The sequence below is a fragment of the Engraulis encrasicolus genome, chromosome 24 (genome assembly GCF_034702125.1).
Source record: "Engraulis encrasicolus isolate BLACKSEA-1 chromosome 24, IST_EnEncr_1.0, whole genome shotgun sequence".
Classification (NCBI taxonomy): domain Eukaryota; kingdom Metazoa; phylum Chordata; class Actinopteri; order Clupeiformes; family Engraulidae; genus Engraulis; species Engraulis encrasicolus.
The window spans coordinates 22,212,423-22,237,706 of record NC_085880.1 but is presented as its reverse complement, the minus strand read 5'-3'; the positions used below and the strand labels follow the sequence as shown (position 1 = coordinate 22,237,706).

General features: G+C 44.5%; 1 protein-coding gene across 2 annotated transcripts; it reads right to left on the bottom strand.

The window, feature by feature from the left end:
- Positions 1-888: 888 nt before the first annotated feature.
- pitx3 (paired-like homeodomain 3) lies at positions 889-24,378 on the bottom strand. 2 transcript variants are annotated; one of them, XM_063191994.1, is made up of 4 exons: positions 24,203-24,378; positions 16,797-16,923; positions 12,416-12,621; positions 889-2,964 (listed from the first exon to the last, which is right to left on the bottom strand). In XM_063191994.1, the coding sequence occupies exons 2-4, from the start codon at positions 16,903-16,905 to the stop codon at positions 2,353-2,355; spliced, it is 927 nt and encodes a 308-aa protein (XP_063048064.1). In that variant the 5' UTR covers positions 16,906-16,923; positions 24,203-24,378; the 3' UTR covers positions 889-2,352. The 2 variants fall into 2 exon arrangements, with proteins under 2 accessions (XP_063048064.1, XP_063048065.1); XM_063191995.1 differs by lacking the exon at positions 24,203-24,378 and having other exon boundaries at positions 16,797-17,009.
- Between the last annotated feature and the right edge of the window lie 906 nt (positions 24,379-25,284).

Here is a 25,284-nt window from a genome sequence, read left to right as displayed (position 1 = left end):
CCTCTTGTCATCGTCCCTTGCTGATGATGGGCACTGCTGCCTGCCCGCCTGCCCACCCACCGCCCGTGCTGGAGCCCGTGTGCCCACAGAGGGCTTACGTAATGGTTGGCATGGTGCCCTCACTGTCCCCCCACTGCCCACTTGCCCATGCCCACCCCACACCACACCGGCCTCAGTGGTATGGCACCAGGAATGCCCGTCGTGTTACTGGAGCGCTCTCGGAACAGAACGCCGTGTGTGCCGCGGAGGCCGCAGCACCGCTGTAGGTCAAACAGATCAGTAACGAGACAGCGGGAACATCTATATCCCCCCCCAGGAACCACTCGCTAGCGCTATCGCTCCCTCTCTCTTTCTCTCCTCCCTCCTTCTTTCCTCATTCTGTTGCTCTTTTTCCCTCTTCTTTCTAGGACTTCCTTCTTTGTGCTCCATATCTTCTTACACGTCCTTTTCATTTCCTTCGGGATCAATAAATTATCTCTACTATACATCTCGTTCTCACTTACCATACCTCTTTTACTATCTCAATGTTTCTCTTCATCTCCATATCTCTCTCTCATTCTCTCTCTCTCTCATTCTCTCGTTCTCTCTCTCTCTCTCTCTCTCTCTCTCTCTCTCTCTCTCTCTCGTCACATCTACCTTCTGTCCCCTTTACGTAATGTTGTCATGGATCATGGTTTGGGTTGCTATGGCGGCGATGGAACACTGAGAGAACATGATGTCTATAATGGGAAGGGCTCACCTCGTTTGTCACTCACCAGGGGAAAAACAACAACCAATCACAAGACGAGAGGGGTTTTTTTTGTCTTCAAGGGCTTTGCGGAGACACTTGTTATTCATAGAAAACAAATCATTTTTATTCTTTTCTTTTAATGAGACAAAGCAGGCTACACCAGAAAAAGCTTGTTTTTTTTATAACAACTGCACTCTTACATACATTATTTTACAATTATAGACTCCCTTTTTTGAAAACACCACACAAATCTATATATTCAATGGCTTTTTTTTAGAAAAAAAAACTTCAGTTCCTCCTTTCCCCAAAAGAAAATGCCCTAACGTCTCTGACTTTCTGTACCACATGTGGTAGACTCTCGGATGGAGTCTCTCTCGAACCTTGTCGCTGGTTATTTATCTTGCCTCCGACTCTATTCGCTGCTAAGTTTCATCTTCCTTCTGACAGCGACCCCTGACCTTTCACCTTTGGCCTAGGGTGAATGGAATTCATAACAAAGATTAAAATTCCTAGAGGAGATCCGAGCTGAGCCAAGCGCTCCCGTCTAGGTTCAGCTCTTGATGAACATGCTCGTCTCATCTTCAAAGTACTATTCGATTGTGAAAGGTCTCACTTTTTTTGCTCATTGTCTTTGTTTGTTTGTTTGTCATTGTTGTTGTTATTGTTGTTTGTTGTTCACATACAAAAAACAGATAGTTCATTATGTACATCCCCTTGGGCCTCTTGCTGGCGAAGTTTGGAAGGGGTTTGGTGTACCATTGGATGTGGCTTAATGCTTCAGTCATCTGTCTTGGTACCGGTTTTCAGTTTTGACTGTTGAAGGTTTATTTTTGCCTTTGCCGTGGTTCGGTCTCAGCTCTCAGGCTCTCTCATTTGTTTTCACTGCCTGAGTTTATGAGGCACTGCACAAGAATAGGTGTAGTGTAGACCATGTCAGGAACCACACTCAGATTCCCGAAAACCGACTGTAGAGAACCATCAGACTGCTGGACTGTTTTGGACCATAATGTCTCACTGCATTTTTTCAGCACGTTCCGTCCGCTTTTGGGTTCTTTGTTTTTCCCTCTGGCTTTTCGCCGTCTATTCCCAACACGTCGTCCACGTAGCACCATCCAATGAGAAAAAGATGCTGAGGATCAGTCCCAGTGTTCTCCTGTGCTTTCTCGCCAGCTCTGATGGACTTGATTGGTTTCTGAAATGAGGTTTCTGTGTGTGTGTGTGTGTGTGTGTGTGTGTGTGTGTGTGTGTGTGTGTGTGTGTGTGTGTGTGTGTGTGTGTGTGTGTGTGTGTGTGTTGAACAGATGGGTCTAGGCCGTACTCTTGGGCATATGTGTGTGTGTATGTTTTATAAGTTTGGTCTGTGTGTGTATAATAGGCATGTGTGTACTGTATGAAAAATAGTGTCTGTATGAGTGTGTCAGGATGTTTCGGGGTGGGGGGTTGTGTTTTGGGAGTGTATAGATAGGGTGGGAGGGCTTTAGAGTGAGGGGACTTCATACGGGCCGGTCCTCCGCGTACTGCCAGGGGTTGTGTGTATGTGTGTGTGTGTGTGTGTGTGTGTGTGTGTTTGGGAGGTGGGGGGCGGGTGTGTAGAGGGGGCAGGGACTTAGAGTTGGGCTGCTTCATACGGGCCGGTCCACCGCGTACTGGCAGGGGCTGAGGTTGGACACGGGGTTCTGCACGGTGGGGTAGGCGGCGAAGTTGGCGTGCTGCTTGGCCTTGAGCCGCAGGCTGGCCAGGCTGGAGTTGCAGGTGTCTCTGTACATGTAGGGCCCCGCCGCCGAGGCAGCCGCCGCCGCCGCGTACGGACACGTCGTCGCCGCCGACACCGCCACCGCCGCCGAGTTCAGGCCGCCCACCCCCACCCCGTTGAGGTTGTTGAGGTTGCCCAGGTTGTTGAGGCCCGAGGTGGGCACGCCGGTCACCACGCCCCCTGAGGACACCATGCCGGAGGCCATGTTCATGGATTGCAGGGAGGAGGGCGGCGAGGAGAACATGGGCTGCGTCGACAGCGGCGACACGTTCATGGAGTTGAAGAAGGGGAAGCTCTTGGCGGAGAGAGGGCTGCTGGCCAGGCCCTTGGCGGCCCAGTTGTTGTAGGAGTAGCCCGAGTACACATCCTCGTACGGCTGCATCAGGCCGTTGAACTGCGCCCCGAAGCCGTTCTTGCATAGCTCTGCCTGCTGGTTGCGCTCGCGCTTGCGCCACTTGGCCCGCCGGTTCTTAAACCACACCTGGGACGGAGAGAGAGGAAGAGAGAGAGAGAGAGAGAGAGGACAGAGACAGAGACAGAGTTGGGGGCGTAGAAAGGGGGAGAGCGTTACATGAAGAACTGGATATGTGGATTAAGAAAGACACAATAGAAGATGGAAGTGCATTTGTAAAAAAAGGCCTAAAGGCATTGTTTGTAAATTGGAGGACTTTTACATAAACGACAGTCCATTTATCTCGGCATTATAAACAATTATAAGGGGAGGATACTAATTATATGAAGCATCTTTAAATAGTAATATTGATTTAATCACTGTGGGTACTTTATGTATCAAATGACTGTTTGACATTTTCAGTGTTCAACTCTTTTGAACAGAAATAGCCTCTGAATTTTTATATTTTATAATAACCATTATAATAACATTATATTTTATAATTATTATTTTTATAACCATTATTTTTAAACAACCTCAAGAACAATCCATAGGAAAAACGTGGGGTTTTTTTTCATTAAAAAAAGACAAAAAAGTTTAAATTAGCTTTTATTGTGTTAAATGTTAACATATAGAAGACAGCACATTTTAAGTCAAAGAAGCTATTGAGATATTTCACAGATTTTAAAAATGAAGAACAAAAAAAATCTGTCACTGCTTTATCCTTTTATGCTTTTATTCTGAAGTCACATTCACAGTCTGACTCTAAGCCATGCTTTTCTCTTTAATCCTGCACGTTAAGCTGTAAATTTGGCTGACAAACAACAAAACAAGAACTGAAGCCAGATACCATTCATTCAAATTGGGTGTGATGTGGGCAACCATATGTACTTTCTCAAAACACACACACACACACACACACACACACACACACACACACACACACACACACACACACACACACACACACACACACACACACACACACACACACACACACACACACACACACACACACACACACAATTGGTTTACACATGGTTTACACATTAGCTTGCAGGTAGATCACATGTAATTCAATATATTCCAAACTACAAACATTTAGAAGCATAGATCACAGATAACAATGCACAATCTTGTATGCAAAACTTAACTGAAACCAGTACACGAATATTTAAAAAGCAAATTGCTGTACGCGCGTGTGTTTGATTGAAGTGTCAACCTCCAACTGATAAGTAATCTACCACAGCAGTGAAAGCCCAGAGGCAATGCTCACACACACACACACACACACACACACACACACACACACACACACACACACACAAAGACAAGAAAACACAAGGACGCGCGCAGGCATGCACACACACACACACACACACACACACACACACACACACACACACACACACACACACACACACACACACACACACCATTTCTGTTTCTTGGAAGTATTTGACTATCAAAACGGGGATTGAATGCTTGTACGAGATTTAGAGGTGAGCAATTTCACCTTGAGGGAAACGGAACAGAACAGAATAGAAGAGATGAGAGGACACGAGACGAGACGAGACGGACACATTGAATGGATATATGGATGATATCGCCGATGTCATCTCCTGTACGTGAGAGGCTCAATATAAGCTGTGACCAAACCACATATGTACCGTACTGCACGGGTATACATACAGTATGATGAGACACATGAATGGGATGCATGAAAATGCATTCAAATGTTTCTGACTGTTATTTATAATGTCAGCTTCTCATGCTCTAACATGGCGAATTGCTTTGGATGAAGAAGGTGTTTGTTCAATACAAATACATTCTAAAAAATATATATTGTATGTATTGTCGTCTGTGTTTGAATAAATGACATTCCACGAGCCAGAATGTACTGCTACCTAGATAAACTTGTCATAAACTTTCCTAAAGAGAGCCTGGTGCAATTGAAAACCGCTTTTATTAGGCCCCTGCAGTTTTCAATTAATTTGATCTCATCCCGATCTCTTTTTAGTGTACAGTCCTACATATACAGTACATACTGTAGTAGGAGATGAGAGTTAAAGATAAAAGACAATAGTAGTGGCATCTCTCTACTCCACATCACTCATACGTGGCCACCAGGGCCGGACTAACATAGCTTGGGACCCCTAGGCTACAGGTCGCTTTGGGCCCCCTGGAAGGCAAATTTGCCAACAAATTCACACAGTGACAGTGTCTTAATTAGGAGCTATGAATTAAAGATAACATGTCTACAACATGACAGATTCATTTTTCACTATTGCAGCTTTTCACAATTCTGCCTCTTTTCCACTTTTGGCCATTCAGGGCCCCCCTGGCTGGCAGGGGGGGACCCCTAAGCTGCGACCGTATCTAGCCTGTGCATTAGGTGTAATACGGCCCTGGGGGCCACTCTAAAGAGAGCACTTGCATGCCATCTTAGAGAGTGCAAGAGGCAGAGGGGTTTAAGAGGCAAGCGAGGGAACCCAGTAGCCGTGTTGTGTGGTCTGACTGTCTGTACCCTGGCCTGCACTCGAAAGTCCCCCTGTCCCCATAGCCCATTAAGACACATCGTTATAAATTTGCTGTTACCAGAATGGCAATGACCAAGTCGTAGTGCATTACTAAATGCCCTGTTTCATGTCATAGTATTGTAGTACTATGGTAGTTAACTTTCAATTTCTATTACAGCGTCCCACTGGAGGTACGGCGCGCATTAAGCGGCTAGATTGGCCATGACTGCTACCGCCGCTACTGGTATTGTGGAAGATTATACTGTAGTTGGTAGACTCAAGACCCAAGTGAGAGCCCAGTAGCCTTTCAGTATAATCTTCTCCGGTCCCAGTTAAATTTTTAAAAATGTTGCCCCCTCTGAGTCCCAGTGTGTGTTTGATCGGACCCCTGGATGCGTCTGAAGTTGCAGTTGTTATGAGTGGGGATGGTGGAATGAGTGGTGGTGGTGGTGGTGGTGGTTAGTAGTGCGTTTTTTAGTGTAGTCTGCCACCCCCCTCTCAACCCCAGTGTGTGTTGGATGGACCTCTCACTGTGGTTGCTGTGGCAGTTGCTATGAATGGCAGTGTGAGGTGGTAGTTGTTGTTGGTGGTGGTTGGTAGTGCAAGATTTAGTGTGGTCTGACCCCCAGCGTATGTTAGATAGACCCCTCACTGTGGTTGCTGGGGCAGTTGCTATGGTGGTGGTGCGTGGTGGTGTTTGGTGGTGGTGGTAGTGCTGGTTTGGCATATGATTTAGCATTTGGATCTCCGCGGCAGGGACGGCATACTCTCCCAATTGCATAAATCAACATGACAGAGGGAAGGCATGCGGCCTATGCGGCGCAGCACAGCGTAGCAATGGGGTCCAGTCAAGGGGATTAGTCTCCACCACGCATGGTTCATGGGGCCACCACTCACACAAACACACACACACACACACACACACACACACACTCACACACACACACACACACACACACACACACACACACACACACACACACACACACACACACACACACACACACACACACACACACACACACACACAGAGGCCATAGGGCGTCTGTCCAATCTGCTGTTGTTCTTTCAAAATAACAACCAAGACTGCATGCTATGTGACCTTTCCTCTAACACCGGGCAGCAGTGCTGTGATGCATTAGTTGCCAACCGCAAGGGGAGGCGGGCTGGAGACAAGAGGCTGCCGGGGGGCGAGTGCGTGTCTGTGTGTGTGTGTGTGTGTGTGTTGGGTGTGTGTTGTGTGTGTGTGTGTGTGTGTATGTGTTGGGAGGGGAGGGGGGCGTTAGAGGGGAAAGGGTGGTGGTAGTAGTGGGGTGGAGTTGTAGTTTTATTGTCATTCACTAAGTTGTGTATTCACCTGCCCATGAACAGTGTGTGTGTGTGTTTGTATGTTTGTGTGTAAGCTGTGCGCATGAGCAAGCTATGTGACTGAATGTACATGTACATATACAGCGTGCGTGCGTGTTAGGGCTGTAACGATATTGTATCGAACAGATAAATTGTGATACACAGAGTCACGATACTGTATCGCGATACAGGGAGGCAGTATCGTGATATGCCCTTTTAACATTTTGATACCTATCTGCCCAGAAAACAACCACATGATATGAAGTGATAGTGCTTCCTAGTATTATCATTATTATATAGAAACTTAAAAAATATATATATTAGTAGCCTCTTGTAACCTATTCTCTTGTAACCTATAAACTATCATAGTTTTTATTCATAAAATGTATAATGTTGGCAAATATGAAATCATGGGGTGTATCGAACTGTAGGTCATGAATCGTGATACAAACCGGAGCGTGAGTTGAGTGTATCGTTACAGCCGTAGTGCGTGTGTGTGTGCGTGTGTGTGCATGCGTGTGTGTGTGTTTATTAGCGGGACAGAGAGAGCACCTCAGGGCTCAAAGTAGACGTTGCTAGAACAAAGGATTGTGCTTTTTTGCCATTTGTATAAGTGATGTTTGCCTAGGTAATGATCAGTGTAACTAGCAGTGACCGCAACTGCACCATGTCCAAATGAAGATGAAAAGAGTGAGTAACGAGAAGAAAAAAAAAACAAGTAGAGTTCTAGGGACAGTGAAGGCCGTCGAAGGACACGAGTACAGCGGAATATCGATAGCAAGAAAGAAAAGCAAAAACAAAGACGAGAGCCATCTTTTCTGCACAGCACACAGGACATTTCCAGTGTGAATTCAACCCATAGAGTGAAATTGAACACTCTTCTAGATGATCCTCCTCTCTAAAGTGTCGAATTGACACTGCTGAATTTACTGTGAAGAGCTCAACAGACTGCCATCTTCACACCTAAAGCTCCACAGACAGAAAGCCTCTTCTGTGTCATCCCCCCCCCACACACACACACAGCCCTCGCCACAACACATCACCCTGATGAACCATGACATGAGCTATCTGAGAAAGGACGCTGCCAAGACATTCATATTTTCACAGTGGAGGCTTTTTGGGGGGGAGCCTGAAATCCCTCCACCCGTCTCCTCTCCTCTCCTCTCCACTCCTCTCCTCTCCTCTCCTCTCCAGGAATGAGTGGAGTGGCCGCCTCGTCAATTTTTTTTCTCCTCTCTCTCTCGTTTTCGCAGCTCAGTGATAGCCCGTGAAGGAGAGACTGCAACAGTTGGTAACACGTAATGTCACCCGGGCTGAGGGGGGCTTAAGCTGTTTTACATGGAGCTTAGGCAAAAGTGCAGCTGACTGGAGGACACCAACGAGTGTGAGCCCAGAGCACCAGAGCACCAGAGTCCAGATTAGGGCCCTGCTATGCCCAGACCAGCCCCCCAGTATGGTGCAGTGCCATAAGGGCGGATCCTGGTTGTGGTGGGCCGCCGGGTACTGGGTACTGGATGCCTGGTGTCCTGGGCCCTGCTGCCCAGAGTTTTGTGTCAGCTAGCTGTGCACCCACCCTGCACGTCCCACAGAGCTGTCATGTGGTGTGGAGACCTCATCCATCCATGCATCTATCCACCCTATCCTAATCCAGCCGCTGGAGAGGCACCAGCCCCCTAATGTAATGTGTGTGTGAGGGGGGGAGCAGCATCATCTACCCTGAGCACATTCTGTCTGTGCAGAGAGAAACACATCGCCACCATTGGGGAGCCAGCTGGGGAGCAGAAGCGAGAAGTAGAGAAAAGAAGATATGAGGAGAAAAGTGGAGAAGAAGTGAAATTGAGAAGAACTTGCCATAGAAGAGAGTAGAAGAAATGCAAAAAGGGGAAGAGTGTTCGAGAAGAGAAGGGCACAAAGAGAGGGTTGTAAATGCAGGGAATAAAGGATTGAAACACATCGGGTGTGCAATGGACACACATGACCATCATTTGTAGAAATGCGGTTGTACATCTCCATCAGGCCGTAACTCTGAGAGCAAATGATGTGTCCATTTCTGAAGCCAATATGACCCCACCACCCACGCTAAAAAAACATGGCAATAGATAAGATGACGTACAGTCTACCTAAAGTGACTATTACTGCAATATTCTATCCACCCCAATTGGCATGCATTGCCATAACGCACATACTGATTAAATCCAATTTGATTCAAAATGCAGATAACATTCCATTCTGTGTGGAAATGAATTAATCATTTGATTTAATTGCTTTGTGTCCAATTAAACAAACACTGAATCACAAATAAAGTGAAACAGAGACATTTTTTCTTTGAATTTGTTTTTCATTATACGGAAAGTCCGCAAGTAGGCCTACCTAAGAGAGGGTGCGATGAATCTTAGAGACTACTAAAGTTGTTTTCATTGATACTCGAAGTTGACAAACATATCTGAAGAATAAATCATGTAATTTGGTGTAGCCAATTCACAGAGATTAGTTTGGAAAAATATGTGGTGTGCTATTGCTTAAAAACTGAGAAATTATATGCACATCCACAAAATCTAGCATTTGGTGCCAATAGGTGTCAACACAACATCAAACAGAAAAATTGGGAAAAGCAGCCATAAACTTTCTGAAGTGTAAATTAAAATGCAGCACAAAACAACTGATACTTCCAGCCATTTAACTGTAACAGAACTTAACTAAAATGACAACTACAACATGCACATTTGGGGAAAAAAAGCTTCAGTAAATGCTGCAGTAACCTCGACCTACTGTATACAGGTTATTAAAGTGAACTCCCGATCTAAAGTTATCCACTGCTTTTAGAGCAAGCCTGGAAACAACTCAAATTTTGCAATTTTACACTTTTAGTAGGATTTACCTCCCCTCATGTCAAACACATGCCACTAGACTAAACACAAATCCTGCTTTTCAAACAATCTAACCTGTCAAAAGTGTAGTGAACAGTACCCGCCACGTGGCTTTGAGATTATTTCACAATATGCTGATTATGCAAACAGACCTTTATATAAGATGCACCGTAATGTTACACTGATGTTAGTCTGTCACCACACTGCTGTGAAAACCTGTTTAATGCTACCTTACAAGCAACTCATCCGCACATATTGCTTCAGTGCCCACACACATTTATAGCCTATACGTTAGGCTATACAATATTGCTTTTGTGCACAAGCATTAACGTACGTAATACTGCTTAGTGCACACAGTTATCTACAGTCTCTACATCACTTACATGTTCCAGATGGCTGTATCTTTGATGGGAGGAGGTCTAGATCCAGAAGGCTCTCACTCCCATTTAAACTCCAGTTACTGTAGGCACAACACAACTGCACATATAAGCTCTAGCTCTATTTATCACTATGTTTTAAGACATTTTCACATATAGTGCCCTTTAAGTGAATCAAACTCAGTCCTCTTTAAATTGTCCAAAAAGTGAACTGACAGCAAAAGGACTCTGTTCTGTTCTGTTTTTGTTTTTATTGTGAGTGCATTACAAAAAGAACCGACTGCTCTTTCTGGTCTCCTTAGGCCTTTATGGGGTTTCAGTCCTCTTTTTGATAACACCCGGTCCTCTAGAGCTCTCCTTGGGCGATTATACCTAGTCACAGGTGTAACTTGTCAGGACTCTTAAGTGAACCATACTGAGACCACGTCAACAAAGGTCTGGTTCGATTGAAAGTGGTCTGGTTACAATTACGGTAAATCCCATTACACCCCTTAGTCCTACGCCTTTGCCCTTCCCCTCTGTTCTGCGCGTCCACGTGTAGGGGTAGTGGCGTCTCGATTCACGTTCAGACAGAGGGGTAGGGGTACGGTGAAGGGCTTTCCACCCCTCCGAACGGAGATTTTCCGACACCACACTCCACGACGGAGGGCTACAATAGATTTCCCTGAATGAATTGCCAATGCATTTAAAAATTGGCGGCAAGCCGCGGCATCCACAACAGCACACAGCACAGTTAAAGCATTTTCGCCGCAATTGACGGTTTTAAAGTGGTAATAATTATTCCATTGTACTACGTTTAACATTGTCCTAATGTGTGATGGCTCTTTTCTCCGTGAAACGCACATATAAAAAATTGCTATTAACGTTAATCTAATGCATGGAATTAGTGACAGCTGTGAGTGTCATTCCCTGATTGTTGAAGGGGTAACTCAATTCGTACAGGTTGCGTTTCAAGCCCTACACCTTACAGCTTCATTTGAAAGCACGCGGGGCATGGGGAAGGCATAGGGGTAGGGGTAGAAATTACAAATGGGAAAGGCCCCAAGTCACAAGTCTGGGTTCGCTCAAATTGCTGAAAGGGACCAAGTGTGAAAATGCTTTTAGTTACCACACACCCAAACAAGATGTTGGTGAAGTTCCACAGTCCCAATTAGTTACTAGATCCTTATGAGATTTATGTGGCGCCTGTTAAGTTGATAAAGAGGCCTCTCATCCTGGCTCCACTCATCTGGGTTGACAGGTCCGTCTAAACTCAGTGGTGACCAAAAAAAGTACATGTATTGCCTGTTGACAGACTTCAAAACCAGTCACCCTCATTCTGGCCATTCTGAGGTGGGATCAGACTCTGATATATAGATGGACAGAGACAAGGCTTTATCCTGACCTGGGTCCAGAGAGAGACAGACAGACAGAGAGAGAGAGAGACAGACAGACAGACAGACAGACAGACAGACATGTCACACCACTCACCCTGAGTCTGGACTCTGTGAGGCTAGTCCCAATGGAACAGACAGACAGACAGACAGACAGATAGACTGCAGGAAGACCACATTCTGGCCTTATTGAGATTTGTCCGGACAGAGTAGATAGATAGACAGACAGACAGACGGACAGGCAGGCTGAACTAACTCTGACTCTCACTCTGACTGAGGTCACTGAGGGTTGTCCAGTCATAGTAGCTGTCTACCTGCATAGGTGTTTAGGCAGGCACTCACCCAGACTCTGGCACCAACCTAGGCGAGGTTGGGCAGGGTAAATGTATAGATGCGTACACAGTAGTTAGGTAGCTGGACAGGCATGAGAGGGGACTCTGGCCTCCACGAGGTTGTCCAGGCAGAGTAAATGCACAGTATTTCTACAGTATAGGCAAGTAGGCCTTGGTGGTACTGACGTGGACACTGGCTTCAGTGAGGTTGGTCAAGAATGAAAGAAATGTATACACTATATAGGTAGCTGGTACTGATTCGGGACCCTGGCATCGTTGAGATCCAGGTCCAGTTCAGTCAGTGTAAATTCACAATGCATATTCCTGTGGTAGGTTACAAATAGGACAGGTGGTACTGACCCGGACCCTGGCCTCGATGAGGTTGGTCCAGACAGGGTAAATGTACACGTTATGCAGTATATAGGCAGGCAGGTAGGTGGTACTGACCCGGACCCTAGTAGTAAAGAGAGAGTAAATGTACATAGGTAGTACATAGTATAGGCTACATATAGTAGGCCTACATAGGCAGGTGGTACTGACCCGGACCCTGGCATCGATGAGATTGGTCCAGTAAAGAGAGAGTAAATGTACATAGGTAGTACATAGTATAGGCTACATAGGCCTACATAGGCAGGTGGTACTGACCCGGACCCTGGCCTCGGTGAGATTGGTTCAGACAGTAAATGAATATAGTAGTATATAGGCAGGCAGGTAGGTGGTACTGACCCGGACCCTGGCCTCTGTAAGGTTGGTCCAGACAGCGATCTCCTCGCGGGTGCTCATGTCGGGGTAGCGGTTGCGCTGGAAGGTGGCCTCCAGCTCCTGCAGCTGCTGGCTGGTGAAGTGCGTACGCTGCCGCCGCTGCTTCTTCTTCAGGCTGCCGTCCTCCGCGTTGGACTCGTCCGTCTGGTTCTGATGCGACTTCTCATTGTCTAAGAGAGAGAAATAGACAGAGCGAGAGATGGAGAGAGAGAGAGAGAGAGAGAGAGAGAGAGAGAGAGAGAGAGAGAGAGAAGGAGAGGAATGAGACAGGGAGAGATGAGATGGAGAGGGAGACAAAGTGAGTGTGAGGCTTATTAGACGGTATGTTTAGATAGACGCACAGACCACAGCAATAGAGAGAGAGAGAGAGAGAGAGAGAGAGAGAGAGAGAGAGAGAGAGAGAGAGAGAGAGAGAGAGAAATGCTGAGTTGTCAGAAAAGGAGTGGTGAAAAGACAAAGATTTGCTATTCATCAAGAGAAATGTAAGGGGAGGTGGACAGATTTCACACCAGTACTTAGTAGTGCAGTGAAGTTTCTTGCCAAGTGCCATGAAAAAAAGTCTTTTGTTCAAACACTAAGCTTGCACAAACAGATACAGATCTCCTTTATTCAGATACTATTTGATGTGCTTGTGTGTGAAATGCCACATTCTCTCTGCTGGCTCCAGCCCCAGGTCGTGTATGCAGGTAAATAACAAAATCACGGCTCATCAAATCCCTCACTGTTTGTGTGTGTATGTTGTGTGTGTGTGAGTGTGTACGCTAAATGCCCTATTGGTCAACTGTATCACTGCTGCACCCTGTGATAAAAATAATCAATAATGCCACAGGTAACAGAAGGGTGAGACCCCAACAACACCCGCCCCAGAAACACCCCATCACCTTCACTCATATGACACCGCCACACCTTCAACCACAGTAGCAGGCTTAGGAGGAGAGGCACAAGCAGGCAGGCAGGGCAGGCCTCTAACCGAAGAGCATTTGTTATGTCTGGTCTGGGAGAGAAATCCTCCCCTGCCTGCTTTGGCAAATTGCAGACCCCACAGAGCGGCAGAAATTAGCCGGCAAGGATAATCCCCTGTGGATGAGATGAGACGAGGAGAGGCGGTGGCAGGCAGGCAGGCAGGCAGGCAGGCAGGGCGAGTCTGGAGCTGTTTGGCCAGGGCTTAACTCTCACCCAGAGCCTCTAAACGATGAGCCTCTCGGGGAGACCCATCCAGCCGGCCAGACCTATCACACAGTAGCCCAAGTGAAAAAGAATAGTCCGCAACACTGCTTGTCTTCTGTGATTATTTTGCCTGATGAAGACCTGAAGGTCGAAATGTTGCGCTCAATTAAATAATCACAGAAGACGAGCAGTATTGCGGACTTTATTCTTTTTCACTTGGATTATTGCTTTTATTGTCCTGCACCTGGCCCATCGGGTGGGATGTGCAAACATCTGTTCCTCTGAACTATCACACAGTAGCCCCTATTTTACCCAGTTAACTCTTAACTCTTAGAGAGTCTGATTTGACACCCTTAGTGTTGGACATACTCTCTTAGTGTTGAATTAACGCTGCAAGATGTACACATACTTTGCTGCCTATATAGCAACACCCAGACTCCACAGCCCAGCTGACACGGCAGGCTGCCTCAGCCTCCTTACTTAGCCGTGGCTTCTGGTCTTACCATGACTTATAGACTCTGCTCAGGCCTTTGCTGCTCATGCATTGTTAAGGTACAGGGGCAATGACATGCATAGACACATAGGCATTCATTTATGTCTATTATGGAGCTTGCTGAAATGATCTGCACTTGACGAAAGCTTACTTCAAAATAACTGAGGAGTCTGTTGGCTTATTGTGCAAAATGTGGACAATGTATCTGGACGTGTACTGTGTGTGTGTGTGTGTGTGTGTGTGTGTGTGTGTGTGTGTGTGTGTGTGTGTGTGTGTGTGTGTGTGTGTGTGTGTGTGTGTGTGTTTTAACACTTCCAAATCGCACAGTGAGTGAATAGGTCCTTATTCATTTCTTTTTTTTTAAGTCAAATTTTATATTTCGGGTATTTCATCTGTAAAGCTGTTGAAATCATTTTTTTTTCACTAAATCTTTGCAATAGGCCTATACAGACATAAAACAATAGCATTTATGATTAATTGTTAATTATTATTCCATTCCAAGTCTTTGTTAAAAAGTTAAAACTTAGGCAGATGAGCAGTATAGCCTCCCGTGTATTTAGGCAGATTATTATTTAGGCCTAATGTCATTTTATAATTTATCTGGAATTTAATATAATCGAAATAACAATTTAAAGCAATTATAGGCCTACGTTAAGGTATAGCACCCAACGTGATGAAAAGGAAGTCTTGAATATTTAATTGCAAATAAAGCGCACGGAATTTAATGTCATTAAAAGTGTCCATTATTGTCTGTATGGCGTGCGTGGGGTCTCCGCGTATTTTCAGCGCCAAGCGTTTCTTTTGGATTCCTTTGATGCCTCGCAGTCGGGTTTGTGTTGAACTGGGTGTCAGGAGCGTGCGGCGTCTCGTTATGCCTCAGGATTTACGAGCGCGAGAAGTCAGGCAGTTGGCCTTGGGGTAATTAAATCTGAATTTATCAGCACGCGGTTCTCGAGTTGTCCTCTTGGCGTGACAGGTTATCCCCCGAGCCACGCGTCCACAAGTGGCTTTTTGCGCCCCTGCAGTTTGAATAGCCTAGTTCTCTTAGTCGTTTTATATCTCATTATCCTCTATCGTATGCTAATATTTTATTACGTTTTATTACGCAACAAGGTTTAATTTTCCTGATATGTTTGAGTGAATGAATGTGCAAAGCTGCTCCATGACGCAAATAAATGATCACTGAAGGAAGCAGCTTTGACCACCTCTGTGGTGATGTTTATTCTAAGCCATCAGTATTTATTATGCTGGGGGCAAGCTAAGCAGTTTGACATAGCCTACTATGAAGGTGCTCCACGTGCCCCCACCGTGGGGTTTCTTATACAAAACAAATGAAAACAAAACAGCAACAAAAGAATAGCTTCCAGTCTAGGCATATTTGGGCTGTCCATGTAGGGTCAAGTTTCGTCAGGCGGAATTAATTCAAAATATTACGCTACCAAAAATGGATTTAAACGATTCTTTTCAATGTAGGCTATTTCACGAGATGACTATTTCTACAACGTTGGTAGACTATTCACTCACAGCTTTGTCTCCTATTCCCTGATGTTACACTACTGAGTAACCGCGGCTCCAGAAACGCATGTTCACTGATGTCGGAGAAAAGGTAAATAAAGAGAATGTAGATGGCTCTCAGAGTGTGCCTTGGAAAGGCGCGATTTTATGAGCCCGTAATATTTGGCCAATGTAGCTCGTTATCATTCCTGGGCGGTAATATCTAATCCTCGGTGCGCATTCTGGCGATGTCCTATAAGCCCCGCTCTGCTCCCTACCTCTACTGTCTGTAGTAAGTTTACATTAGTCACACTTGCGAGGTCTGAACGCTGCCGCCCCACCGCCTGACACGCTGTCTGCTAGTTCGCACGAACTTCATAAATGTTTGCCTTTTCTTCCCCATCGTCCTCATTTGTCACAGAGATAGACAGTTCTTAAGGCGGGTGAACACATTTGGCTGTCGAACGCAAGGCATTAAGGCTTCAAAACGACCCCCCTATTTCAGTTTCCTCTTGTGAGGAGGAAAAAAACCTATAAACTAAAATATGTTTAGTTTTGTATGCAGTTATAAATGCAATCGCTTAAGAAAATACAGACCTACTGTTTTAAATAGAGGAACGTATAAAACACAAAAAGTTTCCATTTTAAACGAAGGCGCTTGTTATTTCATGCTGGCAGCTGTGGAATCATTGCATGTATATCTGCTCGCTCTTAGACGTTTTAATATGGTTGAAAGGAAAGCGAGAGGAATCGATCAGTGATGCTACCCATGAAATGTATGCCTGCAAGTTTTATGCAATAAGATAGGCCTATGCGCGCATGAATGAAACTGGTCATATTGACCTAGACAGCAATACAGCAAATGTGTATTCATTGTGTAAGGTCATTGTCATAATTAAATGAATAGGCTTAACGGGCATTTTTGTTTAATAATAGGGATGTTCAAGCCTCTATTTAGCAGTTATCATCACATGGAAATATGCAGTGAAATTATGATTATTGTAATTAAAATGTGTTGTTTTTGTAGGCTAGTATTATTATTGTTATTATTATTATTAGTAGTAGTAGTATTATTATTATTATTATTATTATTATTATTATTAGTAGTAGTAGTAGTAGTAGTAGTAGTAGTAGTAGTATTATGATAAAGTAATTTGGATGTTAATTGCTAATGAAATGATGAGGACTAACCGCTATTGTCCTGTCCCTTGCAGCCTGGGTCATGCTGAGGAGTCCCCGAGTCCGAGAGGGACAGAGCCGGGCTTCGGGCCTCGCTGTCGCCAAGAAGGTTAAAATCCATAACCCCGACTGCCAGGCTCTGCAAACAGCAAGGACAAAAATCAGTAGGGTGCCACACTTTCCCTCATTCCCACCACAGACAATGCAAGCACCATGCAGTACAATAACCTAATGGCGCACAAACATGTAGGCTAATACAGGGGGTATTTACTGAAGTCCATTTTGTACCCAAATAATATGGCTGATAGGAATTGTGCCTATCGGCACCAACATCACTACTTTCAAAACCACATTTTGATCAGCAAAGGGTATTGCCCCCGCGCCAAGCCGCATCCCCACAGATACATCCTTGCGCATCTTCCCTTATACAGCCTAAAACTATTCGATAAGATGGACAGTCAAACTGGATTGTATGAAAGTTGGGTTATGTATTGATGCTGTGGTTCTGCGCAGCAGTGTAGTACCTAATTCCACAGTGAGCATCCTTACATCATTTAGCCTACATGGATAGCCTAAAGGTCGACGTAACCAACAATGTCCTGCAAAAACGATCTGCCGTCTTATCAGTAAACATGAGACTCTTCCGTCTGACCTCCGCATAGTACTTCCGAATCAGCCCCCGTCCTACCTGCTTGAACGATTTTCATGGTAGACAGCTCGAGCGCCAACCGCCTGTCCCGTGCGCAATGCTGGCAATGAGCTGATATTCGTTAGTGGAAAGACGCACTCCGCGGTCGCGCATAGTTAAGTTGGTAAAATATATGGTGACACTTGGTACTTAAATAGCCGTCTTGTGAGGGGAGCTGACGCGTAATGGAGCCTAAAATAACAGCTCGTTTATTTATACAACCGCAGTTAACACCTTAAAGATATGGCCTCACGATCACTCCCTCAAAGCCCTTTACGATTTATGATGTCATGGCTGTCTTTCACAACGCGGACTCTGGGTCGGACGTAGGTCTCTCTCTCTCTCTCTCTCTCTCTCTCTCTCTCTCTCTCTCTCTCTCTCTCTCTCTCTCTCTCTCTCTCTCCTTGAGGCCAGCCAGTTTGTGAACTGAATATATCGTGAGCTGTGTAGTAGCCAGCCAGCCTTTGACCCCGACTTTATGTCCAGGTATGCACTATGATTGACCTGTGTCCCTTTAATAGCGTTGACCTCACCAGGTCCCTTTGATTGACTCTGCATCTCCGCCCCCCATGCCAAACTTCATAACCATAATGTCATTGCGCTTCAAATGGGGAATATGTTGACCCTGGAGCCCTCTAGAGTGGTCTGTGTGTGGTGTGCGTTACAGAGGATGGTGTTGTAGTTCACATGAATAGCGTTAAGCTGTAAAATCTGAAAGATCCATAGTCTGCGCGATGATAATGACCACAGAGTGAACCCTGATACACTATTTAGTACGCGAATTTCCATAGTCCATAAACTTCAACACAAGTCACGGGCAAAGTAATTTTAGTTGAGGTTTTTTTTAGTCTAAAATTAACTAATATTCAAGAGTAAAGTGTTAATTACAATCGAACTAATGATCCAACCATTTAACACCTTTCGAAATACACAATGAATCCTAAATGAATGGAGAGTCGACCGACCAAACCGTCCACTACCTCCAGTCTGACATTTCACTCCAGGGAGATGGCTTGATTACGGTACTTGCTAGCATTAGCTTAGCCCCGCAAGCGCATTCAGTGTCTTTGCACACCAGGTTCACCCAGTTGCGTTTCTGGTTCAGCGCTCATGTCAGCAGGCATGGCTGTTAGGGGTACACTTGTCTTGGTGGTCATTCTTTGCAGGAGCAGACGGTGGAGAGACACTCAGTTTGTTCGCCACCAAACCACTAGTTTTGTCATCTCCATAGTCACCACACAAACAGGTGTTGCAGTAGCCTACCACTGGACATTCACAGTTGTAATTATTGAAAGAATTAGGAAATGGCATAATTAGGCCTATATGTTATTTCTAGTTTTTGTACGGTATGCGTCAGTGTATGCAAACAGGCTACAGAGACTCAAAATGGTAAATCAAAATTTGTAGATATGTCTAATGGCAGGTTAGATGTAGGCCTACAGTGCAAACCCTTATAACACAGGGACACGTGAACATCATAATTTACTGGTGGAACCACGAGTGCGTAGGTTAACTGTAGCTGTAGGCCGCAGTCGTATATGAATAGCCATTGGCTAACGCCTAATAGTGGCGCTTATTCGGGGAAACTCCTCGTTGAAGATGTAAAGGAGACATTTTGGAAGGTGTTCAGGTCGCATGGGGTGAGGAGATAAGCAACCACATAAAGCCTGACATCAACGGAGCCACGGAATGGGCGTTAAGCCACTCCAAAGTTTATTTGAATTCACCACAAGTTGCCAGAGCTCTGATTTAACGAGGTCCTTCCTGCAACAATTCACTTGTGTTGAACTGGATGCAAGCGGACGCACAACAACACAGACAGATTTGCTCTCAAGGGACATCTATGAAAACACTCGCTGAGTCTCAAATGGGGCACACTTCGGGAACCTTGTTTCAGTGCGTAATCGCCAGACGCACTGAAACATAGTGCCTGAAGCGCCATTTGAGACCTAGCATCCATCTTTCTATTTTGCAGTTTACCATATTACAGGTTGGTCTACTGTAAATCAGGAGGAGTTAGCCGACTCTGTGCACAATATCTGAATGACAATTACTCTGCTACAAGTAGAGCGCGTTTCTGACATCCACCACATGAACTTATGCATTTGAAATCATCCAGATAAAGGATGAGGTTTCCATTTCGACTTGCACGTCATTTGTGTGTCCCAGCATTTTAACCAACCAAGTTTCCAACAGACAGGCCTTCTTTCAAGTCGAGTGGCCAGCTTAACGCAACTCCTACGATTTTAGACCGGTCTGCCAAATGCACGTGAATACGAATTTTATTGGGCATCATTGACACAATATTTGTTTGTAAATTTGGTTTTGTTATGTTGACAAGGTGGTCTCCGCTCAAAGCAATATGGACATACTGTAGATAAGGCATGTATTTGACAACCACGTATAAATGGCACGTGAGGTCTCCCCAAGGCGCACTCCACGGGATGCCTTGGGAAAACACATGGTAAGTGTGCTCAGTAGATTTAGTAAGATGACTCTTCTAAAACAGGGATAGCGAGGGCTATCTTAACACAGAGTACAGGCCAATGTCTGATTCTACGGGATATTAACCGTTCTGTTTGAACAGATAACGAATTTACAATCACTCCACTCTCCAGGTCTTGTCCACCTCAAGTGTAAGACTTTTTTGTGAGCTTTAACGTCTTAATTTAGCATCAGCTTCATGTTATAATAAGCCCGCATTGAAAATAAAAACCATGGCAAACGCTAGTGAGGTACTGGTTCCCACCTGATGTCCCTGTGTGTTTAAACATCCATCTTTCCCGTCATGCCAATTTAGAGTTGTGGGCAAACACAACGAGGCCACTTGGCTGATACCAACAGCTGCCCTTTGTAGACATGCAACAGCGTCTGAGAAGTGCTGTATTTCGCTCAGAAATAAGACTATGAGCAGGGCACATTTCCAGCTTGACAGTGATGAATGGCCGCCGTGTCAGCGACGTTGCCCACTGGGTGCGGACTGACGTAAGACAGTTGTTTCATCTAGAACGGGACACGAGTACCTCCATAAGCCCCATCCCCACACCGGCACACCGGGTCCCCTATTTACGCACACCTCATTGCTACAGTAGAGGTGTCTGTTCACGGTCCACAGTATATTGCATCTGACGCGCAACCCACGCTGGAGGTTGCTGCTACGCTACCGTTACGCACAACCAGTGTGGTCTGGGAGTCATATTTTAGTCCAGCGTCAAGGACTAATAGGGCAGACGAGTGGTGTGGATCAACTCAAAATGTTAGGTGAATTACATGTTGAAAAGTTCTTAGAATTGCCATCCATAAAATAGGCTACATGTAGGAGCCTATATAAAATGGACGCTTACTGCGTGTAATGGGGCTTGGTTAATCTTCCAGGGCACACATAAAAACGTGATTACGAAAAGAAAATAGAATACAAATAAATTATTTGATTATTTAGAGACGAGTTTTAATCTGCAGTCTGAACCAAATTTTCCAAATAATTTTCGCAGGATGATGAAAATGATGTCTAATGTCTCTTAAGACGAATGAGATGAGAATAAGAGGATAAGAGAGAAGTAGGCCTAATTTGCCCCCCTGCGAACGAATGTTTTGAGTGTTTCAAAGTACCCTTTCTTTTTAGTGATTATCTAAAGAATGCGATTTTCAGATCAGTTATAATAATAATAACAATAATAATAATAATAATAATAATAATTATTATTATTATAATAGAGCCTAATGTGTTGCTCAAACGCTGGAGACGTTTTATTTTTACATTTCGCAATTGGCCCTACCTTTTTTGTAACTTGCACCAGGGTTATTGCATTTCAAATAATGTCCTGTCTTTATTTCAACTTATAACGCTCTTGTGCTTAGCCTATTGTAATATCTATAGCTACGGAGAGATCAAAACACGTGTTCCCAAAGTATCTGAAACAGCAGTTTTTTAAATGTGTTGCTGTCCATGTGGGTCAGTGGCTTGCGTAAAAGACAGCTCACTTGCATCAGCAGGGAGACATTGATCTCATTAAAAAATAGGCTATATCTAATAGAAGGAATGATAACGGAGAAAGAAATCACTTCATTTTTCAAGAGATTGCCCAGTCCATCTGCTGGCGTGGACGCGGGCATGCTGCTCCCCATTTCCTTGCGCTCCACATCAACCGTGGAATTATTCATAAACGCGCCGAGCATTAATTCTCGGGATTAGGGCTTGATTAAGATGTGTGTCACTTCGCTGTCTGGGAACTTATTAAGGCTAGGCGCGAAGAGTCGGCAGATGGAATTTCTGTCCAGTGTTTGTAGATGTTAATTTCTCCCCTTCTAACAGCCATTTGCATTTGACTGAGTGTGTCACCCCCGTTTCACGATGTCCCCCCTCGCATGCCACTTTCACAATCCTATGTTTTTCACCATTGGCTCTCCACAGCCTATACTACGTTTTCATCGTAACTGCGCTTTTGCTGTTTACACAAGTGCATAGCAAAAAAATGACTTTGGATGGGGACGCGCATGTGTTTAGCGCTAAACAGCACAGGGGGTGTCCCTCTTTGTATGGCGATGCTTTATTTAGTCGGCTCTGAGCGTAAGCAAACAAAAATGGACAACTATCCCACAAGGAGTCAGTGTTGTTGGGTGAATGAAAATTATATAGGTTTGGGATGGAGACAAACCGTAGGCTATTTTATTTAAATCACTCAGTGTGTCCAGTCTCCAAAAAATATAAAGCCTGGTTTTCTCTTTCGTTATCCCTAGCTATTTGCATTTTCATGGAGGCTGCATACAAACATGAAATAGAAGAATTTCAACTGAGCATCCTAAAATATAGGCTTATGTTATAGGCTATTATTTATGTGTTAAGTAGCCTAGTCTACGCGACCGATTTGAGTCTGCCTTTTTTTTAAACTCTACTTGATTTCATTTATGCGTAGCCTTGGCGTTTGTTGACGGTCTATTGACGCACCAATCAACAGGGACAAGTCGTATAGGTCATAACTATAGTTATGAACTGAAGCAAAACCACACTTCCTAAACAAATGGATTTGGCCACTTTTGGTTTTATTAGTTCATATGGTAAATTCCGTTGTTTTGGCTAGGCCTATGAACAGCCTCGTTATTACACAATTACAGCCTAATGATTAAAAAAATAACGTTCATTCAGTGGTATGAAATTGTGTTTCAACTATGGCCCAATTTAACCATTTTACGCTTTTATTTTATTTTCCCCAAACAAGCCCCCCCCCCCCCAAAAAAAGAGAAAAATTAGGCCTATTTTCACTTGAGCTATATTTTATAACAATATAAGCGAAATCTATTATGCTATGCATTATTCCCTTCCTTTGCCCGTCACAGTAATTATTTATTCGACCTATTGCAAATAATGTTAATTAATTAATTAATTCATAGGCCTACTAATAATGATTCACCTATATTTCCTTCATGAAAAGCAGGAACCCCAAGCAACTGCATGCAAAACAATTTCGTTTCATGCCACTGAAAAATATTACCAGAATTTTGTAGGCTTCCCATTGCCTATATATTTAGGTATACATTAGGCCTAGTCTAATAATATGCATTAGGAATATTCATATGTTAAAGTCTATATGGTGTAAATAATAACATCATTAACCTTTATGTTATTGGAATTGTTAAAATACTTCAACAACAATGTGAACTGTAGCGCAACTGGTTGATGAGAGAGAGAGAGAGAGAGAGAGAGAGAGAGAGAGAGAGAGAGAGAGAGAGAGAGAGAGAGAGAGAGAGAGAGAGAGAGAGAGAGAGAGACGCATGGTGGGGAGGGGGGTAGAATTCTGTTTTTCTTGTTGGTCTCTTGTGGCTCCAGAACACCTGCCACCTATCAATTTTGGATAGATCCCACAAATATTTTTGCCCTCTAAAATATTCTCTCGGTGGATGAGTATCAAGTGTTTTACAGCATAACAACGACGAATTGATAGACATCACATTTAAACAAAGAAAAAGTAAATGCTAGACGTGCCATTTTGTTTGAATACAGTCTAATATCATGTGTAATTATTATGTGTCTAACTTGCCATAGTTCTGCGCTTTGGGAATTGTAACAACGTAGGCTATCCTAAAAGAAGTTGGAAGATGTGTATTGACTCTGCTGTGAATGTGTAAATGCTGTGAATTTGGCTGGTCCATGTTGACACCTCTGACATAATTTACTCGAAAATGATCTGTGTGACAGCTGGTAGTAGGCTAACCATCATTTCAAACCCATCATTTCAAAGACGAAGCAAATGTTACCTTGTAAACATGCACTATACACTTTTTGACGCACAGTTGCTTTATAGTAATCGTTAGTTATTGTTGGAAAATATATAGGCCTAACTAAGTTAATAGTTGCTGTGCAAAAACAGTTTGCCCGCAGTTGCTCTAACGTAAGATCTTATCCTTACGGCAATACCACAATGATAACAGTCTATGTTTAGTTATTTGGCGATCTCCATTCAACCGAATATGACAATCAAACCTGAGCTAGATGCCCCGGCCATTTGTGGGGGACATCTGATGCGCGCAACGCTACACAAGGCATTCTTTCCCCCGGTGACACAACATCATGGATATGTGGTGTTTGTGGCATGAGTTTGCAATCAGAGCGCCTCTGGACGACGCTCTGGACGACGCAGACGGGAAAACACCAAAGTTCCCATCCATGACTGCCAATGGAACATCCAAAAGGAGACAACGGGCAGCCCCGCGTGCGTAAACAGAAATAACTTACATTGTATCCCGGTCTGTTGACAGTAATCCCGCGGTAAAAGCGAGTTTATCTGGCGTTAGTAATTCTCCTGGATATTCGTTGTCGTCATGTAGAAAGTTCCTGTGGCTGCGAGTGTAAAACCGGCAGTTTCCCTCCTCCTGTGTTGTCTGACATGAAGACAGCTGTGCACTGCGAGCTTGGTCCTCGCGCAGAGTGGGACTGACTATGCTAAATATCCTGTGCGACAGGTCCACAGGAGAAGAGCCCAGCCCACTTTACGTCTCTCCCTCCCTCCCTCCCTCCTCTCTCTCTATCTTGTTCTCTCTCTCTCTCTCTCTCTCTCTCTCTCTCTCTCTCTCTCTCTCTCTCTCTCTCTCTCTCTCTCTACCCTGTCAATAGCTAGTTGCTTATTTAGTGAAGGCCTTATAGAAGTGTATCCAGTGTCCTATGACAGAAGTGTGAATAACACGACCCTAAGTGCTGCGGAAAAACTAGTTGTGATGATAAACAGAATCTTAACAGTGAGCTAAATTATGTTTAATAACCTTTACCCTGTTGAAATGATTATTGCTAATAATCACCAGTTTAAATTCATTACCAATATATTAATTTATCCTGACTCCTTGCTCAAAGCATGCCAGTGAATCAGTTTCAAATTCTACTTGACTCTTGTGACAGGACTATGATATGTGACACTGTGACTTTCCCCTTCCTCAGCATGCCAGGATACCATTTCTTATGAGAGAGTGTGACTTGAATGACTTTCTAAGCTTGTGTTTGTGCGTTCCCTCGATAAAGCTGTCAGTCTCAACCACTGCTAAAAGCCACATGGACAGTGGACCAGTACATAATTTGAGCTAGTCAACACTTGCTGTTTGGTAAGAGCACCTTCCTATAGACCGGCTGGGTTGCCATGGTGCGGACGATGATAGCACCCCCTTGTGAAGAGCATCTGCCCCGTGCTGACCAGGGCACCATATTCATGTAGACATGACTTATATTCATGTAGGCAGCCGTGGCCTAGTGGTCAGAGAGTTGGTCTTTCAATGTAGGGGTTGCAGGTTCGAATCTCCCCTGTCCTCTCCATCCATGGCTGAAGTGCC

Bases quoted from the DNA above. Each gene is read 5' to 3' on its own strand.
- pitx3 (XM_063191994.1), bottom strand. From the start codon at position 16,905: ATGGATTTTAACCTTCTTGGCGACAGCGAGGCCCGAAGCCCGGCTCTG. The intron at 12,622-16,796 runs GTTAGTCCTCAT...TCTCTCTCTTAG, and splicing joins CAAGGGACAGGACAATAGCG to ACAATGAGAAGTCGCATCAG. The intron at 2,965-12,415 runs GTCAGTACCACC...TCTCCGTCCCAG, and splicing joins TTACAGAGGCCAGGGTCCGG to GTGTGGTTTAAGAACCGGCG.